Consider the following 18,873-nt stretch of genomic DNA (forward strand, 5'->3'; position numbering starts at 1 on the left):
TTTCCCTCAAAGTCGTCACGTGCCTGTGTCCTGGAGTGAAGTGATCCAACCGGGAGAACTAATTCTCTGAAGTGGAGGGAACTCCCCAGGGCCCACCTTGATTTGTCTGCTATTCTTTTCACTATTCTCAGAAAGGGTAGATAAACGAACCGGTCTCCTAGCAACTCACACAGCGCCTAAGCTATTTATAATGCCGCACTTGCTGTGTTGCCAGTGAGCTCACCTGCGTGGCTGTGTCACCAGTTGTGAACTACTCATTGGCATTCTGGTTTTCCCCCAGGTCTGACATCAACTCCTCTTGGCTCGGCTGCAGACAGTGTCGCGTCCGCTCCCCCGTGCTTATGTGTTGATTGCCCTTATGACATATTCCATATCGAGCCAGTAGCGAGGCCAGGCTTTTCTTGCCGGCACGGCTTCTCTTGCCCCGCTGACACCCCTGTGGCACTTGGTATCTCGATCGGTTAATCAAGCAATACAATGAAAATTAAAACCACTCATTTATTTCCATGCTCTAGATGTTGGATTATCCTTGACATTAGTATTGGAATTAGTAAATGCTAGCAGACCTAATCCAGCTGAAGTCCAGCTCTAACAGTGGGGTTTAAGAGGAAAGACACAGGCACATGACAAGAGGTAACACAGACTTTCTGAGTTTGCCGGTGGTGCTGCTGGTGACAGTCCGTGACACATAGATGTGTAAGCCTCCCGTGTCCTCATCCCCATTCGCCAAGAATACCAGGAAAGGGCGCTTCGGAGCTGTGGTGGAGGAGGGCAGCATGAGGAGGCAGGCGCAGCCGGAGGAAGAGTGAACCTGCCCTGTCCTCACCTGGGCTGTGAGCACTTCCTACTTCTTTATCTGCCGTCTCCAGAAGAGGGATGCTTTAGCTCCCTGTTGTACTAAAGGGTGACTGGGTGCCACACAGACATGTCATGGTCGTGAGGCTGGCACAGGCGTTGAGGCTGAACTGAGAATAATTGGAGTAGGGCACTCATGGTGGAGCCAGAGACGTCATCTGTAGTTAGCATCAAATCGAGCCTAGAAAGTGCTAGCAAGACTCCCTGATGATTGATGAGTTGTGGGGGCAGAAACAAGGTGATCAGCTGTGACCCAGGCGTGAGGTTCTAAACTGGCTAGGGAATGCAGCCATGCAGGGAAATACTTTCTTCCTAGCTGTAAGCATTTTGGAGTCATAGAAAAAAATCTGTATAGCATTTGTTAATTTGTACCCTCGCTTATGCTAAAGCAAGCTCAGGGTTAGAGGGAGACTAGGTAGGTGAAGTGTGCTGCTCAAGTGTGAACCCCTGAGTTCTAATCCCCAGGACCCACGTAGGTCTGCACTCATACTGGAATCTTGACATCCAGAGCTCCTATCGGGAGATGGAAGCAGAGACAGAGACAGCAGAACCTCCAGAAACCATGGGCCTGCTACTTTGGCATATGCAGCAGCAAGCGTGGTGACAGGCAAGGACTCGGGGTTGTCGTCTGACCTCCACATGTGTGCCCCTGCCACACGCACATGGGTGGGCACACACACAGGCACACGCATGCATTCTCAGACACACACTTACACATGGACATACATACTCTCTCTTTCTCACACACACACACACACATACTCACATACACCATACACACACAAACTCACGTGTACATGCATGCACACACACACACACACACACACACACACACACACACACACACTTTTTAAAAGTGAAAGAAAGCCCATTTGATGACTCCTAAGATGAAGGTTAGCTTTCCAGGGAGACACGTCCGTCACACCGTTTGCCTAGCAGTATTTGAGATTGGAGGATGACAGCTCCAGACGTTCTTAGCAGATTGGCAGGATTTTTCCATTTCCTTCAGTAATCATCAAATATTTGCTATCTGAAGCCACAGTGGTGAAGCCACCAAGGACAAGAAAAGGGGGTTTAAAGGCTCGCTTCTGCCTTAAGGGGGAATTGCTTCCAGTCCTCTGAGGCAAGTGTTTCATATGCCTTTATAGTACTATCTTAAAATAAAATCAGAAGCTTGGACCTGCCTGCAAACATGTATATCTAAAATCAACATAGTGCAGCTCGTAGACTATAAAGAAGGAACAGTTTGCAGAAAGTAGCTGATATGCAAATGTAGACGCCAGGACACCACAGCTCTAGGAAGTAGCAGCTAAGAACCACCAACTGCACGATGACAGGCCTGTCAGTGACTCAGTACGTGTGAAGCTAGACAAGAATGGTCTGTTTTGAGATGTATGGTGAGGTTCTAGCAGTCTCAGAGGCTCATGCTGGAGTCCTTGTAGTTACTTGTACTTAAGCTTTGTTATTAGCTTTTATAGAGTGAGCAACAGATAAATCCACAGTTTAGTTCATTATCATGAGGCAACAGAGTTTTGGAACCCCTCCCTCCCTGCCTGACAGGAGCCATGGCCCTTCCTCCTTTTCCCAAGGTAGACTCTAACTTCCGAGTTATGGTGAGAAGTCTTAGACAGTGTGTGTCCTTCTGTGTTTGGATTCTCCCATATGTATGTCTTGAATGAATGTATTGAATGAATACATATCACCATATCTTGAAGTTTTTTTTTAGTGCTATGCTTGCATGCATATTCTAACATGTAACACATACAACACACATTCTTTTGTTTTTAAAAGATTTACATATTTGTTTTATGTGTATATGTGAGTTCCTGCGTGGGCATGTGCATACATGCACATGTCTACACTCCACGTTTGGGCCTCCGGTCCCCTGGGACTGGAGTTATAGGCCATTGTGAGCCACTGTGTGGGTCCTGGGAAACAAACCCTGGTCTTCTGCTACAGCAGCCAGTGCTTGTGGCCACTGAGCATCTCTCTGGCCTGCACATGCTTGTCTGGTTTTGCTGGGTGTTGGATCCAGGGCCTCATACATGGTGGCAGGGGCTGTATATCACTGAACACCGGAACTAGGCCTCTTCTGTTAATAGGCATGTGGGCTGTTCTCGGTTTGGAATTTCACAAAACAAAACTGCACTTTGAGGTGTTCATTCCTCTTGTGTTCAGACTCTTGGAGCTGCCAGGTCCCAGGGTGCACGGGTGCTTAACTGAACTGGAAATGGTAAAATGGTTTTCCAAAGTTGTGTTTCCGCCACACTGTGCAAGTTCCACTTGGACGGTGCCCTGCCATGTCCACAGTGTTATCAGCGTCATGCATTCCATCGAGGGGGCAGCAATCCACTGACCCCATGGTGGTTTTGGCAGGGATGGGCAGGACAGTGCCCTAGCAATCTGTACCTACAGCGTGGGTGTGCCACCCGCTACCTTCTCTGGGGAGTTGTCTCACTGATGTGTTTGAGTAAAGAGCTCACACCCACCTGCATTTACACATGCACCCACACTCGAGAGCACACACTACACCTGCACACATACATACACACACGCACATATATAGTACACACACACACAGCATACACACACACATGCATGCACACACATGCATACACACACGCACATACACAGGCGCACACACACACAGTACACACAACACACATACACAAGAATGCAGTTTTTTTAAGCAAGCAAATGTTTTTCTGTGTTGTAGGATTTTTCCTGCTTTGCTCTCACACACACACGTCCGGCCCGTCATTCTCCTTAGGGGATATGCTGTGCTCTTCCTCCATGGTTCTGCGTGTCACAGATCAAGCTCTTCAGTGGGTGTGGGCTTGTCTGTAATCTGCTTTGTCAGCTCAGCAAGCTGGTCCCTCCTTGTCTCAGCACCAAAGGATCCGCTATCTTAGAGGAAAAATAGATCTGCCCACCTTGCTTATTGCAGGCCCCCCTTTAAAAATGGCTATTTTATTGAAAGAAGTCACCTTTTTTCTTTTGCCGAAATTTGATGTGCTTTTAAATCATGAACAGAAAGTGAATTTGCTGTCATCCTTTTATCTGTTTCCTGCTTTTATACCCCATGCTCTGTCTGATGACTGGAACATTGAGCCATAGGTTGTTAGTTCTCTGACTTACTGCTCTTTTTTTTCTTTGCATTTCTTTACGAATTTTGAGTAGGCCCTCCCCCCTCTCTCTCCTCCTCTCTCTCTCTCCCTCTCTGCCTCTGTGTTTCACGCTCCCACTCCTGTCTCTGTCTCTCCCTTCCTCTCTATCCTCCCCCACCCCCCACCCTGCACCTCATTCTTCACCTCACACACGCAGACCGGATGTGCGTGTCTGTGCTTGCTGAGATTTCTACATTTAGTTGATCCTGTTTATCAGTTTGTAGAGTCTCCCAACCCACGAAACAAGATTAGCGCTCTCTTCCTCAGTGTAGGTCGTCAGTTTGGGCAGCTGTACTTCCTAGATTTCAGTGTGTTCCTTCATGTCTTAGGTATATGAAATTGTTGTGTGTTTCAGATTTTGTTGTTCTTGGGAACAGGGTCAGATTCTAACTTCTGATTATTCATTGCTGCTATATCGAAATGGAGTTGACTATATATTAGTCTTTTCATCGTTCAACCTTGTTTAACTCATCTGTACAAATCGCTTTTGACTTAGATTCTTAGGATGAGTCTAGACAGTTTGTCAGACCTATGCTAGTGGCTACCAGCTTTTTTAGAGTCTATGCTGAGTGTCTAAGGTGTTCAGCAGTTCCTTCTGTGTGCTTGAAATTCAGTCCTTTGGAAAACTTTCAACAGTGGTCGGGTTTTTGATGTTATAAATATTCACTATATGTATGTATAGCTTAGAACTCGGCCAGGTCTCAGAAATCCTACCACGTCTCTCTCTGTGTACTTGCCTCAAATCCTGGCTCTCCCTGACTCCCCACCCACTGACCTGGCCAGGGAAATCCCGATCCTTACCTGGCAGAAGCACATTTTAAGGTTCTGGCCCCTTTCTTCTCTCAGAGACCACACTCCTGCCAGACTGAATGGCCGGAAACGGTGGTTGACGGATGCTTTGCCGGCTTAGCGGCTGCTCTGTCGCAGGATGGCTTAGTGTGGTACAAAGTTGTACTCAGCCCGGTCGTTCTGCTTTTAGCTCTGTTGTTCAGGTATCAACCACTGTGCTGCGTGCACAGAAGGATGGATGCGTGGTAAGCAGAGATTGTATAGCTTGTTCATGTATATGTTAGTTTCATGGGGATAAAGAGTGTGTATGTGTGTGGTGTCTGGTGTGTGTGTGTGTGTGTGTGTGTGTGTGATGTGTGTGGTTCGTGTGCGTGTGTGTGTGTGTGTGTGTGTGTGTGTGTGTGTGTGATGTGTGTGGTGTGTGCATCTGTGTGTGTGTGGAATGTGCATATGTGTGTGTGTGTGTGTGTGTGATGTGTGTGGTGTGTGCATCTGTGTGTGTGTGGAATGTGCATGTATGTATGTCTGTGTGTGTTTGTGTAGGTGCAGATATCAGTGCTGGGGATTGAACTCAGGACTTTTTTTTTTTTTTTTTTTTTGTTAGGCAATTGCTTTACCACGGGGCTACAACCTAAGCCTAGAGAATTACTTTTTAAAATGCAGCTCAAATGAATGCTTTCACACCGATGGCTCTTTATTTATTGAGCAAAGTGTGAGACCCCCAGAGCCCCCTGCACTTGAGCTACGCCTCTCTTCTCTGAGTTCCTCACTGGGTATCTTTGATGTGGAGAATTTTCTTGTGCATTTTTAAGATCCTATGGTAGAGGCATTGTTAAATTATGAGACAGCTGCCTGATTGGACTCGTATTGGGCTTTAGACACAGCCAGCCGCTTCACTTCGTGCACATGTGCCATGAGCTTGGGTTTTATTATGAGGTAACCTGTTCTGTGGGCTTTCTGTCTGGTCGTCCTAACATTGGATAAATGATTGGCCTAGGTGACTTCTAAATGTCCTTCAACCTGGAGATTCTATTACCCTGAGCAAATTAAATTTCAGCAAGAACGTCCTGAGTGCCATCTTTATAGTGTATGTTATCTCTGAGGAAAAACTGTCTTTGTCTTCAAAGCCCAGGATTTTGCTGGTGAGCTATTAGCTTAGCATGCAGTGGAAAACGGCACAACAATCAGTATGTACCACGGATGCCTGAGCTAGGAAATGTGATGAGAGGGAGAATGTCTCAGAGTCTGTCTGTCTGTCTGTCTGCCTGTGCATGTGCCTCTTTGTGTGTCTCTCTCTGTGTATGGTGTATGTGTGTGTCTCTGTGTGTGGTATCTGTGTGTAGTGTGTATGTCTGGGTGTGTGTGTGACTTTATGTGTCTCTGTGTGTGTGTTATCTGTCTTTGTATGTGCCTCCATGTGTGTGTCTTTCTGTTTTTGTCTCTCTGTCTCTTTCTCTGTGTGGTGTGTGTGTGCGCATGTGTGTGTGTCTGTGTGTCTCTGTGTGTTGTCTGTTTGTCTGTGTATGTCTTTGTGTGTGTGTGTCTTGTGTGTGTGCACCCGTGCGTGCGTGCGTGCGTGCGCACGCATCAGTGAGAGAAAGTCAGAGAATCAGCACAGAGGCCGCACATTCGCAGAAAAGGAGCGCCAGGGAGGCACGGAGCCTGGCACGAATGGAAAGCTCTTTGGTCTTGTTTTGAACCGCCTGGCTGAGTTAACACACTGTAGTAGTTTCACCAACCATGGCATTTTGTTAGCAAGTTCAGCCTGGTGGCAGCATAGTCACCTAGATTTGGCAAGCTTGGATTAACCCAAGGTGTCGTGTTCAATCACTTCTTAATGTCACAGTAGAGGGAGACTTTTTTAATGGGAAAGTCCTCACCCAGACTCTGAGCCACATCTCTGTGCAGCAAACAAGGCGGAGCTGCTGTTTGGGCTCTGTGGTCTGGAGGCTGCTGCAGCCTCTCACTGTCTGAGTCTTGTTTGTGTTTAGCTTACAGGGTCACAGTGAGGCTAAGACTGTCTTGTTGGGTGTACACAGTATTCCCTGATGTCCTTTAAAGTTCTACCATGGTGTTGGAACAATTCAGAGCACACTAATTTTTGTTTCATATCTTCAAGTAATATCAAATATACTTTACCTAAAAAGTTTAAATTTTCTGAAAAATAAAAACATTGACTGTGATCTAAATGAGTTATAGAGAATTTCCAAGGCATGGTTTGTTCTTGAAGCAGATGTAAAGACTCCTCTACAAGTATGAAAACACAAATCCTGAGTGTGTGTGCTGTGCGTGTGACTGTCTGCAGGCAGAGAGCGATTTCAACACTGCCATCCTTCTGTCGAATGCACCAACAGACCTGAAAATGTGCCCGACATGTGGAGAGCTTTTTATATAAGTCTTCAAATTTTCTAAAAATCCACCTTTAAAAATGCTTACCGAGCATGCCAACGTCCTTGCTGGGTGTACTCCTTTTCTGTGCTGGTTTGTTTTTAAGCTGACTGAGAGTGATCATTTAAAAGCAGAGGGAAGTCCCAAGAGCAGAGAAGGGTCAGGAGACAGATCAATAGCTCTGCTTGGAGACAGAGTCGAATGTGTGTGTGTGAAATCTATTCCATAGCATAAGACTAGTTTTAAATTCTATCAAGTGAGAGTGACGGTACAGCTGTGCCCGCTGTCCTCTGCTGTGACAGATACTGGACCCGGAGCCCAGAGGAACTGAGTGCAGCGGTGCGGGCATTATCTGCCTGCCCTGTGATCACCCTGTATCGATCGCCATAGGACCGTGTCTGTAGCTAATTTCATATCTTTCTTGTTTTTTTTAAAGTCACCATCAGAATCACCAATACAAATATGATACTTTCTTTTAGAGTGAGGAATGACTGGGGTAGGGTGAGAATTGAACCAAGGAAAATTAAGTGTCTATAAAAAAAAGTTTCTTTGCTTTTCATCTCATTAATATGTATTTTATTCTTTTCAACAAAGGCAGTGTTTGGCCTGTGGGATGTGCACTGTGGTTTATACTGTTTTCATCCATTCTTTTAAAATTAATTTTATGTTTTTACATGCCTAAGCACACCACACATGAACTAGATGGTGGGATAAGGAGCCCTGGAGAGACTGGGGGTTCATGACAGGACAAAAGGCAGATCCAAGTATCACTTCATTCATGTGGCCGTGCAGGGAACTCGGCACACGGCAAACCCAAGTTTTGCCTTTTGGAACTGTTTGGATTTTTATTTTGTTTTATTTTTTATTTTTTGGTATCGTTGTTGTTTTTAACCTTTTATTGATTCTTTGTGAGTTTCACATCATGTACCCCGTCCTCTCGTATCTACCGTCTGCCCTCACAACACCCCCCCAAAATAAAAAACATAAGCAAATAAACAAAACAAAAATAAAAAGCCCAAATCATAGAAAGCATCTTGTTGCAGAAGCTCCAGTGTGCCCACAGTGTGTCCCTCGGCCCACACATCTCCACGCGTGAGTGTTCATTGCATTGAGTCATTGGTCCGATTCGAGATCTCTGGTTTCCGTGACACCATCAGTACTGGATCCTCACTGGGACTCCTGCCAGTTGCTGTTGCCCTGTGTCATGGAGATCCTGCGGTTTGATCAGCAGGACTGGCCAGCCCTTCCCTGTGCTCCAACAGTCCACAGATGATGTAGATGCTAGGGTGGGCCAACTCAAAGCCCCAGATCTGGGTCATCCATCCAGCTCTCCCTTACCTGTACCACCAGGGCGAGCTCTCCAGCACTGCTCTGGTTGGGTCACCCAATGCCTGAGTAGCAGGAGGCAGGGTCAGCTCTCCTGTTCTCCTGCCCTGGGGACCAGCTTACCCACACCCACGTCTCCAGGGCCAGCTGCACTGTGCTGCCCAGTCAAGGCACAGGGCCCACACTCCCAAGTATCCCAGCCAGTGAGGGGCTGGGCCAGCTCGTCCACCCTCACACACTGTGGGCTAGCTCACCCATGCCTTCCATCAGGGCCAGCTCCACTGTGTTGCCCAGGCAAGGTACAGTACCCCCTCTCCTGAGTGTGACAGCCAAGGATGGGGCAAGGCTAGCTTTCCTGATCTCAGCTGATGGGCGAGTTGGGGAGGGCATCACCCCTTACCCACTCCACCTCGTGAAAGATCGGTAGTGGGGTCAGCTCTCTGGTGCTCACACCCATGGGGCCAGCTCACCTGCACCTGCCCCCTACCAGGGCCACCCAGGTGAGGTGTAGGGCATCTTCTCCTGAGTGCTGCAGCTGGCAAGGGGCAGAGTGAGCTCATCCACTCTCATGACCCGGAGGCCACCTCTCCTGACTGCTGCGGGTGGTGAAGGACCAGGGAGGGCATCACCCCTGCACCCACACCACCTCCCAGCAGAGAAGTGGTGGAGTCAGCTCTCCCACAGTCATGCCCTGAGGACCAGCTTACCCATGCCCCTACTACAAGGGCCAGCTCCACTGTGCTGCCCAGGTGCTGCTGCCAGTGAGAGATCGGGCTAACTCTCCAGAGTCCCTCAGCCTGAAGGGCAGGGCCAGTTCTGCACAGCCCTTGAACATCTATATGGTCCCAGGCAGCTGCCCCAGACCAGGGACATCCCCATGGTCTCTGGTGGTAATAGGAACCATGGACATCGGCAGAGATGTCTGCCACTGCATGGCCACAGACCTGGACATGACCCTCATGGGCAGCATGGGCTGAGACTTCACCATGGACTCAGATGGTTACTGGCTACTCACAACAGACTATTCCATCCCTCCTTCACGTCTCCAGTTCCGTCTCTTTTCATAAGGCTCACACTGTTCCGTTTCTCTTTCTCTCCTGTCTGTCACCACACACTTGTACACTGTAGTGGCTCCCACTACAGGTGGGCCTCCGGGTGACCTCTGTCCACACTGCATGTCATGGCAGCAATGGGCCTCTAGGTGGCATGGTGGCAGGCAGGTCTGTGGGCATTCTCCTCCTGCACCGAGTGGCATGGCCCTGCGTGGTTTGGTGCCAGGCCAGGCCGGTCTCTGTGTCCTCTGCCCTGCCACTCTGTGGTTGGATGGTGGGTCTTTAACTGTCTTTTCTCACCAGCACCTCCAGACATGGCATGGCGGTTGGCAGATCTCTGGATGTGTTCTATTTATTTATTTGTATAGATGGCAGATCTCTGGATGTGTTCTATTTGTTTATTTGTATACATGTTTTGCCTACATGTGTGTAAGCTACCGTGTACCTTGTGCCTTCTCAGGACAGAAAAGGCATCAGATTCATTAGGACAGGAATCAGAGAGAGATGTGAATCACCGGGTGGTTGCTGGGAATTGAACTTAGGTCCTCTGGAAGAACAGCCAGTGCTCTCAACCACTGAGCCGTCTCTCCAGCCTCTGTAATTTATGTTTTATTAGAAGAAAAATGACTTTTCACAGTTGAGGCTGTTGCCTCTGTGGCCATTGTCATCTTCCCTTGGTTCGTTTTTGGCAGATAAAATAACACGAGAAGATATCGAAGGCATTCTGCAGAAGTTTACTGGGAATATAATGCAAGTACCCCCGCTGTAAGTTCAGTTATTGAATTTATGTTTAATTTTATCATCTGTTGGTTAACCCCGAATTAAAATAAAGTGGGCGCTCATTTGCTGGGTTTTAATCTGGTCATTGCATATAAGAAAAAAGAGCTAAGCCCATCCAGCCTGGGTGTAAAGCTTTGGTCCCAAGGAAAAGGTGTGTTTCAGTCTGTGCTGGATGGTAGCACGGCCTGGCCTCTGTACATCCTGCTTCACTGGCTTTTCAAGCTCTATCTATAGACGTCAGGGCAGTGCCAGAGTCCAGAGAATACAGCAGTCTGTTGCTATGCAGGAGCAACAGACTGGTGACTCAGGGTCTCAAGTGCTGCCTGTTTGGCCCCAGGATATCTTACTTTTTAAATAAATCTTTTTATAGATTTATTTATTTATTTTATGGTGAGTGCCCTATCTGCACATACACCTGCCACCAGAAGAGGGCATCAGATCCCAGGAGAGGTGGTTGTGAGCCACCCTGTGGTTGCTGGGAATTGAACTCAGGACCTCTGGAAGAATAGGTAGTGCTCTTAACCATCTCTCTTAGCCATCTCTCCAGCACTTTCCACAGATAGGTTACAGCTTTGTAAGGACGTGAGTGTAGATTACCTCACACCTGTCTCGCTCAGTGCGTTAGAGTATCTGTCTGTAACAAAATGCCGCAGACTAGGAAGCTGTTCCACATGGTTTTGGAGGCTATGTCCAGGGCAAGGCACTGACAGAGTGCTTTGCTGGTGTGTCATTGTGTGGCTGAGGGATGTCCACTGCCATGAGGGCTCTGTTTCTGACCTAGACACTCTCCAAAAAAACCTCTCCCTTTGACACCACCATCTTGGTGACTAGGAGGTGGAAGCACCACTCAGCCACGCCTGTGTGCACATTGCTGTTTGACACAAATGCGTGCGTGCCTACAGGACGCATCAGGATGTGTAACTGATGGTTCTTTTAGAATTTAGATTTCTTCAAGATTTTTCCTCAAATATAAAACGTGTACATTTTTTCAGTAAAATCTACATTAAATGTTTGAATCATTTGTTAAACTAAGTTAAGTATATGTTTCCCGTATATGAACTGCTTTAGCATTCTCTGTGGTTACCCACAAGTTGGTGGTGTTTACCGAGTGAGACATTTTTCAGGGAGAAGCTGTCCCTGAGATGGGGACTAGTGAAGGGAGCTGATGAGGTCATCCCCAGGAACATTAAAGAAAAAGATGGGTGCTGCTCACTGCCTACATCCGTCTCAGAGATGCTTGGGACTTCATCCCGAGATGGGTAGATCGTGAGGAAAGACTAGCTGAATTTCGGGAGTGCTCTCAGTGGGAGGAGCTGCTCATCGCCCTCCGATCCCTGGTGCCTCTGAGGGATGCCTCCCTCAGCCCCTCGCCGTCTCATTCTCATTCTCTCCTTATCGCACAAGCTATTCTGCGCTGAAGAAGGATGGGCAGAGACTCTCAACGCTAATGAAGAAAGGCAAGGTGGTGGAGGCCAGACCGGCCCGGCCCGTGACTGTCCACAGTATCTCCCTCCTGAAGTTCCAGCCTCCGTTCTTCACGCTGGGTAAGAGGTTTGACGGTCTACCCTGCCTGTGTCTTTGTTTTGTGTTTGGCTGATTTTACACAGTTGGAATGGATCTCTATAGTCTTGGATTTTTTTTGTTTGTTTGTTTGTTTGTTTTGTTTTGTTTTTTTCAAGACAGGGTTTCTCTGTATAGCCCTGGCTGTCCTGGAACTCACTTTGTAGACCAGGCTGGCCTCGAACTCAGAAATCCGCCTGCCTCTGCCTCCTGAGTGCTGGGATTAAAGGCATGTGCTATCATGCCCGGCGCTGGAATTTTTTTTGAATGTAAGAAAAGTTGTGGTTTGATTTCCTGAGGTACATGTAACTTCTTACAGGTTCAGGGTAACCCGAGTAGACCGATGCTCGTGTTTGACTATCATCTTACTGTAAACTTGGGATTGAATACTTAGGATCTCTTTAGAGAAATACGTCGAGGATGAGTGTTTTCAAGATTTTAGAGGCTGCCCTCCAGAGATGGCTCAGCAGTTAGGAGCACTAACTGCTCTTCCAAGGACCTGGGTTTGATTCCCAGCACCCTCATGGCGGTTCGCAGCCCTCCATGACTCCAGTCCCAGGGAATTCTATACCCTCTGACCTCTTTGGGAAGGAGATACACAGTCCTCAGACATATGCACAAATAAAGACCACAAATGTAACAATTAAAGTAAATAGAACTCTTACAAAATTACAGTTTTTATCTTACAGATACTTTTTCTTCCATTTTTTATACTTAATATATTTCATTTTAGAGTAAATATTGATCTTTTGAACGAAGCCCTTTTTGTTCATTGGGAATAAGAGGCTATAAAAGCAGACTGATTTCTGTTGGCCGGCCCCTCCGCTGTGAACTGCAAGTTAATTGATGTTAAAGTAGCTAAGACAAAAAGCATGGTTGGACACCTGGTTACAGTTTTAGCTAAGCCTCTCAATTGGAATATGTGATGCATACTTGAAGTCAAATAAAAAGCCAAAATACTTGTTTATACAGTTTTAAAGTTGTACAAGCCTATATAGTTTTTTGTCCTCGGGCTCCTGAAATTGATCCAGTGAATAATTTCACAGTAACGGTGAATAGAATCTCTTTCCCATGGGGTTTCCCAAAGCTATCCTTCCTCCACCATCACAGTGTCTCCTTGTGATACACAGTAAGTTCCTGCAGACGGTGATGCAGTCAAAACCGGGCTCAGTCTTATGTTTCCTGATTCTAAACGACTTGACAAACGAACAAAAACACAAACACCCCAGACCTACCAAGTGGTCCGTTCCATTCACTCCATGAAAACGCAGACTCCACTTTGGCAGAGCCAGTAAAACCTGGAGGATCAGGGTTTCCTGGCTGCCAGTCAGTCAGAGAAGTGCCTCACTGTATTGACCGGAGAGTGTGGAAGAGGGAGTGTACCTGGTTTCTTCTGCAAAGTCGGGTGTCATGCAGGAGTCACCCTCCACGGCACTGTGTGGCTTAGATTTATCTAATGCTTTGGTTATGTTTTTCTCAGAAGTATTTCCGAGGAAACGTGAGCACACAGGACTCTCGGTGTGTGCCTCCGAAGCATAGTTCTTCTCATGGGCAAAGGGAGTTTTGGTTGGTGCTTGGTTATATATGTATGTTTTTTCAAATGTTATAAAATCTGAAAATATTTAAGAAATCTACGGCTCGCAATAGAAAAGCTGAGATTTCTGACCATTTCAAGCACAGTAAATGAACAAAGTGTACAGATCTGAAGATATTCTTTTTAGCATCTCGAGCTCATGAGAGCAGAGCTGGGATTTCTATTTCAAACCTATTAAATGAACAAGGCTGAGGTATTAACGTGGTTCGGCTTGCCAGTTAATTTAAAATGTGTTCCTGACTTTCTGCCTACTCCACACTCAGACTTTTGGATCTCACAAACACATATGCTGCTGGATGAATAATTTATGGCTCAGCATATAAATATTTTATGGCTCAATTGTTTGCATAGCCATTTTTACATGTGTTGAAGAGCGTGGTTTCTATGTAAAGTGGAGCTCTCCGGAGGCCAGCCTCTCACCACAGCACTGCTGACCTTCCAGATGTTGAATGCGGAGGAGGCTTTTACATCCGGAGCCTGGTCAGTGACATCGGCAAAGGTAAGCAGAGAATGAGTTATGAACCATCGTTTAGACGGTCATGCTCCTTTCTGACGGGAGAGGCAAATTTCTGTTTTTCATTTTCCCGAGGACTGGCGGAGGGACTGAGCTGCTGCTTTGAGCTCAGATGCTTGTGGGTTTATAGTGTGCACTTCTGAGTCCCAGTGGCTGCCGGGAGGTGCTGGTAATGGAAGAGGGAGCACGGATGGGGCAGAAGATGAACACAGCGAGAGTGGGTGGGAAGCCTACATCTTTCCAAGTAAAAAGCATTTTAACTCAAAGTAGAGGTCAGAAGAACAAAGAGTTATCCTTGTAAAAATTATTTACATTGATACAAATCATTTAAAAACAAAAAACAAAAACTGGAAGCCATAATCTTACAAACCCAGAAAGTGCCTTCTCTGCCTCTGCTGTCCCCTGATCACATGAGTGGACAGGTCACATTATCCTATTTGCAAGGTAGTGGGAATATTTATGTCCCGGGCTTGCTTCAAATGCCAAGAAAGGAAAACAGGTATAAATTTACATCCCTAAATCATCTTTCCTGCTGAAGCAGTGACTTACCTCAGGCTCTGGGCTCTGGTGCTGGGCTGGCACCCTGGGAGGTCAGAAGTTCTGTTGACTGGAAGACTGTGGATTGTGAACGCCACGCGGCTCATCTTGCGTTTTTCCTTTTGGGTACCGTAGAGCTCTCTTCCTGTGCCAGCGTGCTGGAGCTGACCCGCACCAAACAGGGGCCCTTCACACTTGCACAGCACGCCCTCCCCGAAGACAGGTGGACCATCGATGACATCGAACAGTCCCTCGAGCGCTGCACGTCTCTTCTGCCGGAGGAGCTGACATTTAAAAAACTAAAATCTGACAACTCCAGTGACCAGGTTATAAGCTGTGGATATATAACTCTCAGGGACACAAAGAGAGAAGATGACGCAGTTAAGACACTGTGAGGCCGGCCTGGGAGGATCATTTCCTGGTTGGTGTCTGTCCCGACCAGGAATGCCCATACACCTCTTGAGTTCTTTGCAAGATGTCTTAATGTCTCTGAATGATGGATCTGATTGGATTCAGATAAATAAGTTTTCTGAATTTGATCTTCCCTTAGTCTTTTTCCTATGAAAAAGTTAAACAATATTCTAATGACAGAATCCTGAAGTCTGAGCTGCAGGTTCCACTGGTCTCACAGAAGTGTCAAACTTGCTTTGCTTAGACTCGGGGAGGGGGCGTTCGTTGTTTTGAAATTCTCTGAATACATTTGAAGTGTTCAGTGTCGAGCTGTCCTGTGTGTTTGCAGAGCCTATGGCTGCTGGAAGGTGCTGGTGGGCTGTACTCAGCTGTGACTGTGTTTCTTAAATCCCGGGAATCAATACGTTGTCCTAATACATATCTGTAAATGCACAAACTCCTGCTTTGGCCACTGACAGAATGTAAATAGCGTGAGACGTGATTCATTTCAGATCCTGTATTCAGCAGAGCTCAGCTCCTGTAGCCGTGGACTGTGGCAGCTATTTCTGTGGTCAACCACATGGTATCAAAGTACCAAAAATGTGATTTTCTAGAATATAAACTAAAGAATGTATCTTGAATTAAAATGCTCTCCTGCCTGTTCGTTAGCGCCTCTCTGTGACTGCGGAACCCTGGTCCAGTGACATGGTTTCTGTAGTTATGAAGAATATGATCACATTTTCAAACAGCAGATTTTATGAGTGCTTCATTGTTTTGTTATAGTAATATCTATTCTTTTATTGTGTGTTTTGAGTTCTTGAAGACAAGGAAACTGAGGACACTGGAGAGGCGAAGACACACTGCCTGTCCAGCAGGCACGGAGTGTAGATTCTGCACCCACCCACAGCAGGCGGCTCTCGCTACTTCAGCTCCAAGGGACCCAGCACCCACTTGTGGCCTGTGGGCCCCTGTGAACGAACACCCATGCCTCCACACACATACATAAAATAATTACTTTAAGATATCGAGATTTAACGCAGGATGGCCCCACTCATTATGTAGCCAAGACTCCTCCTGTATCTACCTCCCAAGTGTAGAGGTTAGAGGCATAGGCCACTGACTCCTGCAGGAATGTGGAAAGGTATTGTACAGCTGTGGCAATAGTCAAGGCTTCCCTCATTTACTAACGTATATTTTCAAAAAGAAGATTTATTAAACATTCCGTAAAGTACAAGTTTTTATATTTTTCATACCTTTCCTCTTAGAGGTTGTTGCCTCTAAAATATTTTAAATAAGCAGACTGACGGTTTTATTGTGGTTAATGTAATGCAAACCTAATATAAACAGTTGGGTGCTTCAACAGGGCATTCTCAGCAGACTGGCAACGTGTTTTAATAAAAACGTTAATGTTAACTCAGGGCAGGTAACCTGGCTCAGCTGGTGACACCAGGACCAATGACTTGAGCTTTGACCCCTGGGCAACCTTTGTGAGAACCTCTACCCCAGCAAGTTGTCCACAAACACTCTGCAGTGCGCGTACACCGTGCCCATCCCCCACACATAAAAAACCAAAAGAATGAAATGTTTTTAAATTTAAAAACGAATTCTTAGTATGAGACTGAAAAATACAAGTGTTGTATTATGGTAAATTGATGAATTGGAAGTTACACAGCTTTGAGCCTGATGTCACGGTGAAGCTTTAATCCCAGCACTCAGGAGGCGTGGCCATGTGGAGTTCTGTGAGTTCCAGGTCAGCCAGGACTACACAGGACTTCGGAGTGGGACCCTGTATGTTTATATTTTTATATATTCCTATCTAATGTCCTGTAATTCGTGTAACCAAAGGTGATGTTAGATCCTGCTGCCCGTTAGAACGGACTAGGCTGTACATGGTATGTCTTCATCATGAACAGCTCAAGCCTGAATAGACCATACAGCCTAGAGGTTTCTTTTTTCTTTTTTCTTTTACTGGATATTTTATTTATTTACATTTCAAATGTTATCCCCTTCCCCGGTTTCCCCTCCAGAAACCCCCAATCCCACCATCCCTCCCCCTGCTTCTATGAGGGTGTTCCCCCACCCACCCACCCACTCCCATATCCCTGCCCTGGCATTCTGGGGCATCGAGCCTTCACAGGACCAAGGGCCTCTCCTCCCATTGATGCCCTACAAGGCTGTCCTCTGCTACATATGCGGCTGCAGCCATGGGTCAATCTATACTCTTCTCATAGTGAAGAGTAAAATTTATGAAAAAGCAAGCAAGTTCAAGAAATGGCAGTCAGTCTTTTCCTTTTGTTTGGAAATGCTGGAGAAATTATGCAGGTTTTAAAAATGCCCATAATGTTCACCATCTTAATGCACTCATTTTGGATTTTATTTTTATATTGCATTTTCCTCTTTATTTACATAATTCAGGCTCCTCTGCTCTTACTGATTCTTGAGACGATTTTATCTGGGCACATTTAGTCTTCACGAATATATCTGTTATATCTCTGTACTCAGTTCATTTAAACTACTTTCCCGGGGCTACACACATAAGCAGCCTTTTTTTTTTTCTAGGACACATTCTTGTAATGTGGTTATTTTAGGGGAAGCAATAAGAGCTTGTGATCCCCTGGGCTGTAACATATAGTACCACCATTGTTTGGGATTTTATACATTGTTGCTAAAGTTTCCCTGCTTTTGTGTGACCTACCTTCACACCCTGTTCATTTGTCTAAATAAATGTTTCTTTGTATGTAACACGAGTTCTTTGCAGTAAGCTCTTAGCAGAAGTGGTTTTCCTGGCCTGTCTCAGTTTCTTCTCCAGGTCCTGTGATGAAATACCCTGACAAACGGGACCTAAAGGGGAGTGCTTCCTCTGGCTGCAGCTGAGGATCCCAGAGCGGGCGGTCCAGACAGCTGGTCTCATAAATCTGCAGCCGGGAACAGCAAGCAGCCAATGGTACTGCTCGGCAGGTTTTCTCCATCTAACGCGGCCCAGAGCCCCTGCCTAGGGAGTGGCCCTGCACATTGCTAACACAGACATCCCTCTTCAATTAGCCTGTCAGGATCATCCTCCCAGGCGTGCCCAGGGTTATCTCCCAGGGCACTCAAGAGCCAGCTGGGCTGGCAGCACCAACCTGTGTCTTGCTTTGTAAACATATTAGGTTTTGCTGACTCTTAGGTTTCACTACCGTCAGATGTGTAAATATGAGTAATTAAAATTTATTACGATTTTTAAATATTCTTAACTTTCATGGGTAGCTGAAACCAAGACCCAAGGTCTGAACTAGTTCAACATTCATCCTCTTTAAAATTTAATCAGAACATCAGAAAAATATATGTGACTTATATATTTCAGGCATTGAGATACTTGGCATGATTAAAGTCATTTTACTTATGGGCAAAAAAAGTAAGTTAGAATTTTCTTCAGATATCCCAGCACGGAACATACCAAATCACCTCACTGTGATTATTTAACTCTTAGGTTTCTGAGAAATGTTGGTCTCATGTGAATGTTTAAAATAGTCACAGAATTATCTTCTGACCTTAAAATCTACAAGGATTAAAATAATAGGAATTTATTCAAAGCTGTGATTGGTGAACAAGAGACAAATTAACGTTTTCCTGAGCTCGCTGGGTCTTTCGCTCTTCACTACATGAATTAACTCGAGGTTGCTGACTCATGGAGAACCACCCGCCTCAGAAATGCTGGTACAGTTTGTGCCCCTCCGACCAGTCTGAAATCAAACTTAGAACGAACATTTTGAGTTTCCATTAGAGGGTGAGCCGTTCTGTTTCAGAGGAAAAAGGTAATTTAAATTGTATCATGCTCTGGATAATGCAGAAATGTAATTCAAGAGCACTGTCAAGCACAGATGCATTTATTAAGTCAGACAAAGATAACAGCATGCAGTTTGGGCACTGAAATTATAGTAA

At 46.1% G+C, this 18,873-nt stretch overlaps 1 protein-coding gene across 5 annotated transcripts in view; it reads left to right on the forward strand.

The window, feature by feature from the left end:
- Positions 1-17,694, forward strand: part of Trub1 (TruB pseudouridine (psi) synthase family member 1) — a 38,114-nt gene extending 20,420 nt beyond the window's left edge. For 2 of the 5 annotated variants that reach the window (XM_006527356.3, NM_028115.3), the window contains 4 exons: positions 10,270-10,342; positions 11,762-11,901; positions 13,954-14,010; positions 14,698-17,694. In XM_006527356.3, the coding sequence (XP_006527419.2) occupies positions 10,270-10,342; positions 11,762-11,901; positions 13,954-14,010; positions 14,698-14,957 (530 nt within the window). In that variant the 3' untranslated portion in view covers positions 14,958-17,694. Of the gene's footprint in view, positions 1-10,269; positions 10,343-11,761; positions 11,902-12,040 lie in introns of all 5 variants that reach the window. The other 3 variants (XR_386517.4, XM_006527357.4, NM_029839.3) reach the window with 3 other exon arrangements.
- Positions 17,695-18,873: the final 1,179 nt, after the last annotated feature.

This window comes from Mus musculus, chromosome 19, assembly GCF_000001635.26.
Source record: "Mus musculus strain C57BL/6J chromosome 19, GRCm38.p6 C57BL/6J".
In the NCBI taxonomy this organism is placed as follows: domain Eukaryota; kingdom Metazoa; phylum Chordata; class Mammalia; order Rodentia; family Muridae; genus Mus; species Mus musculus.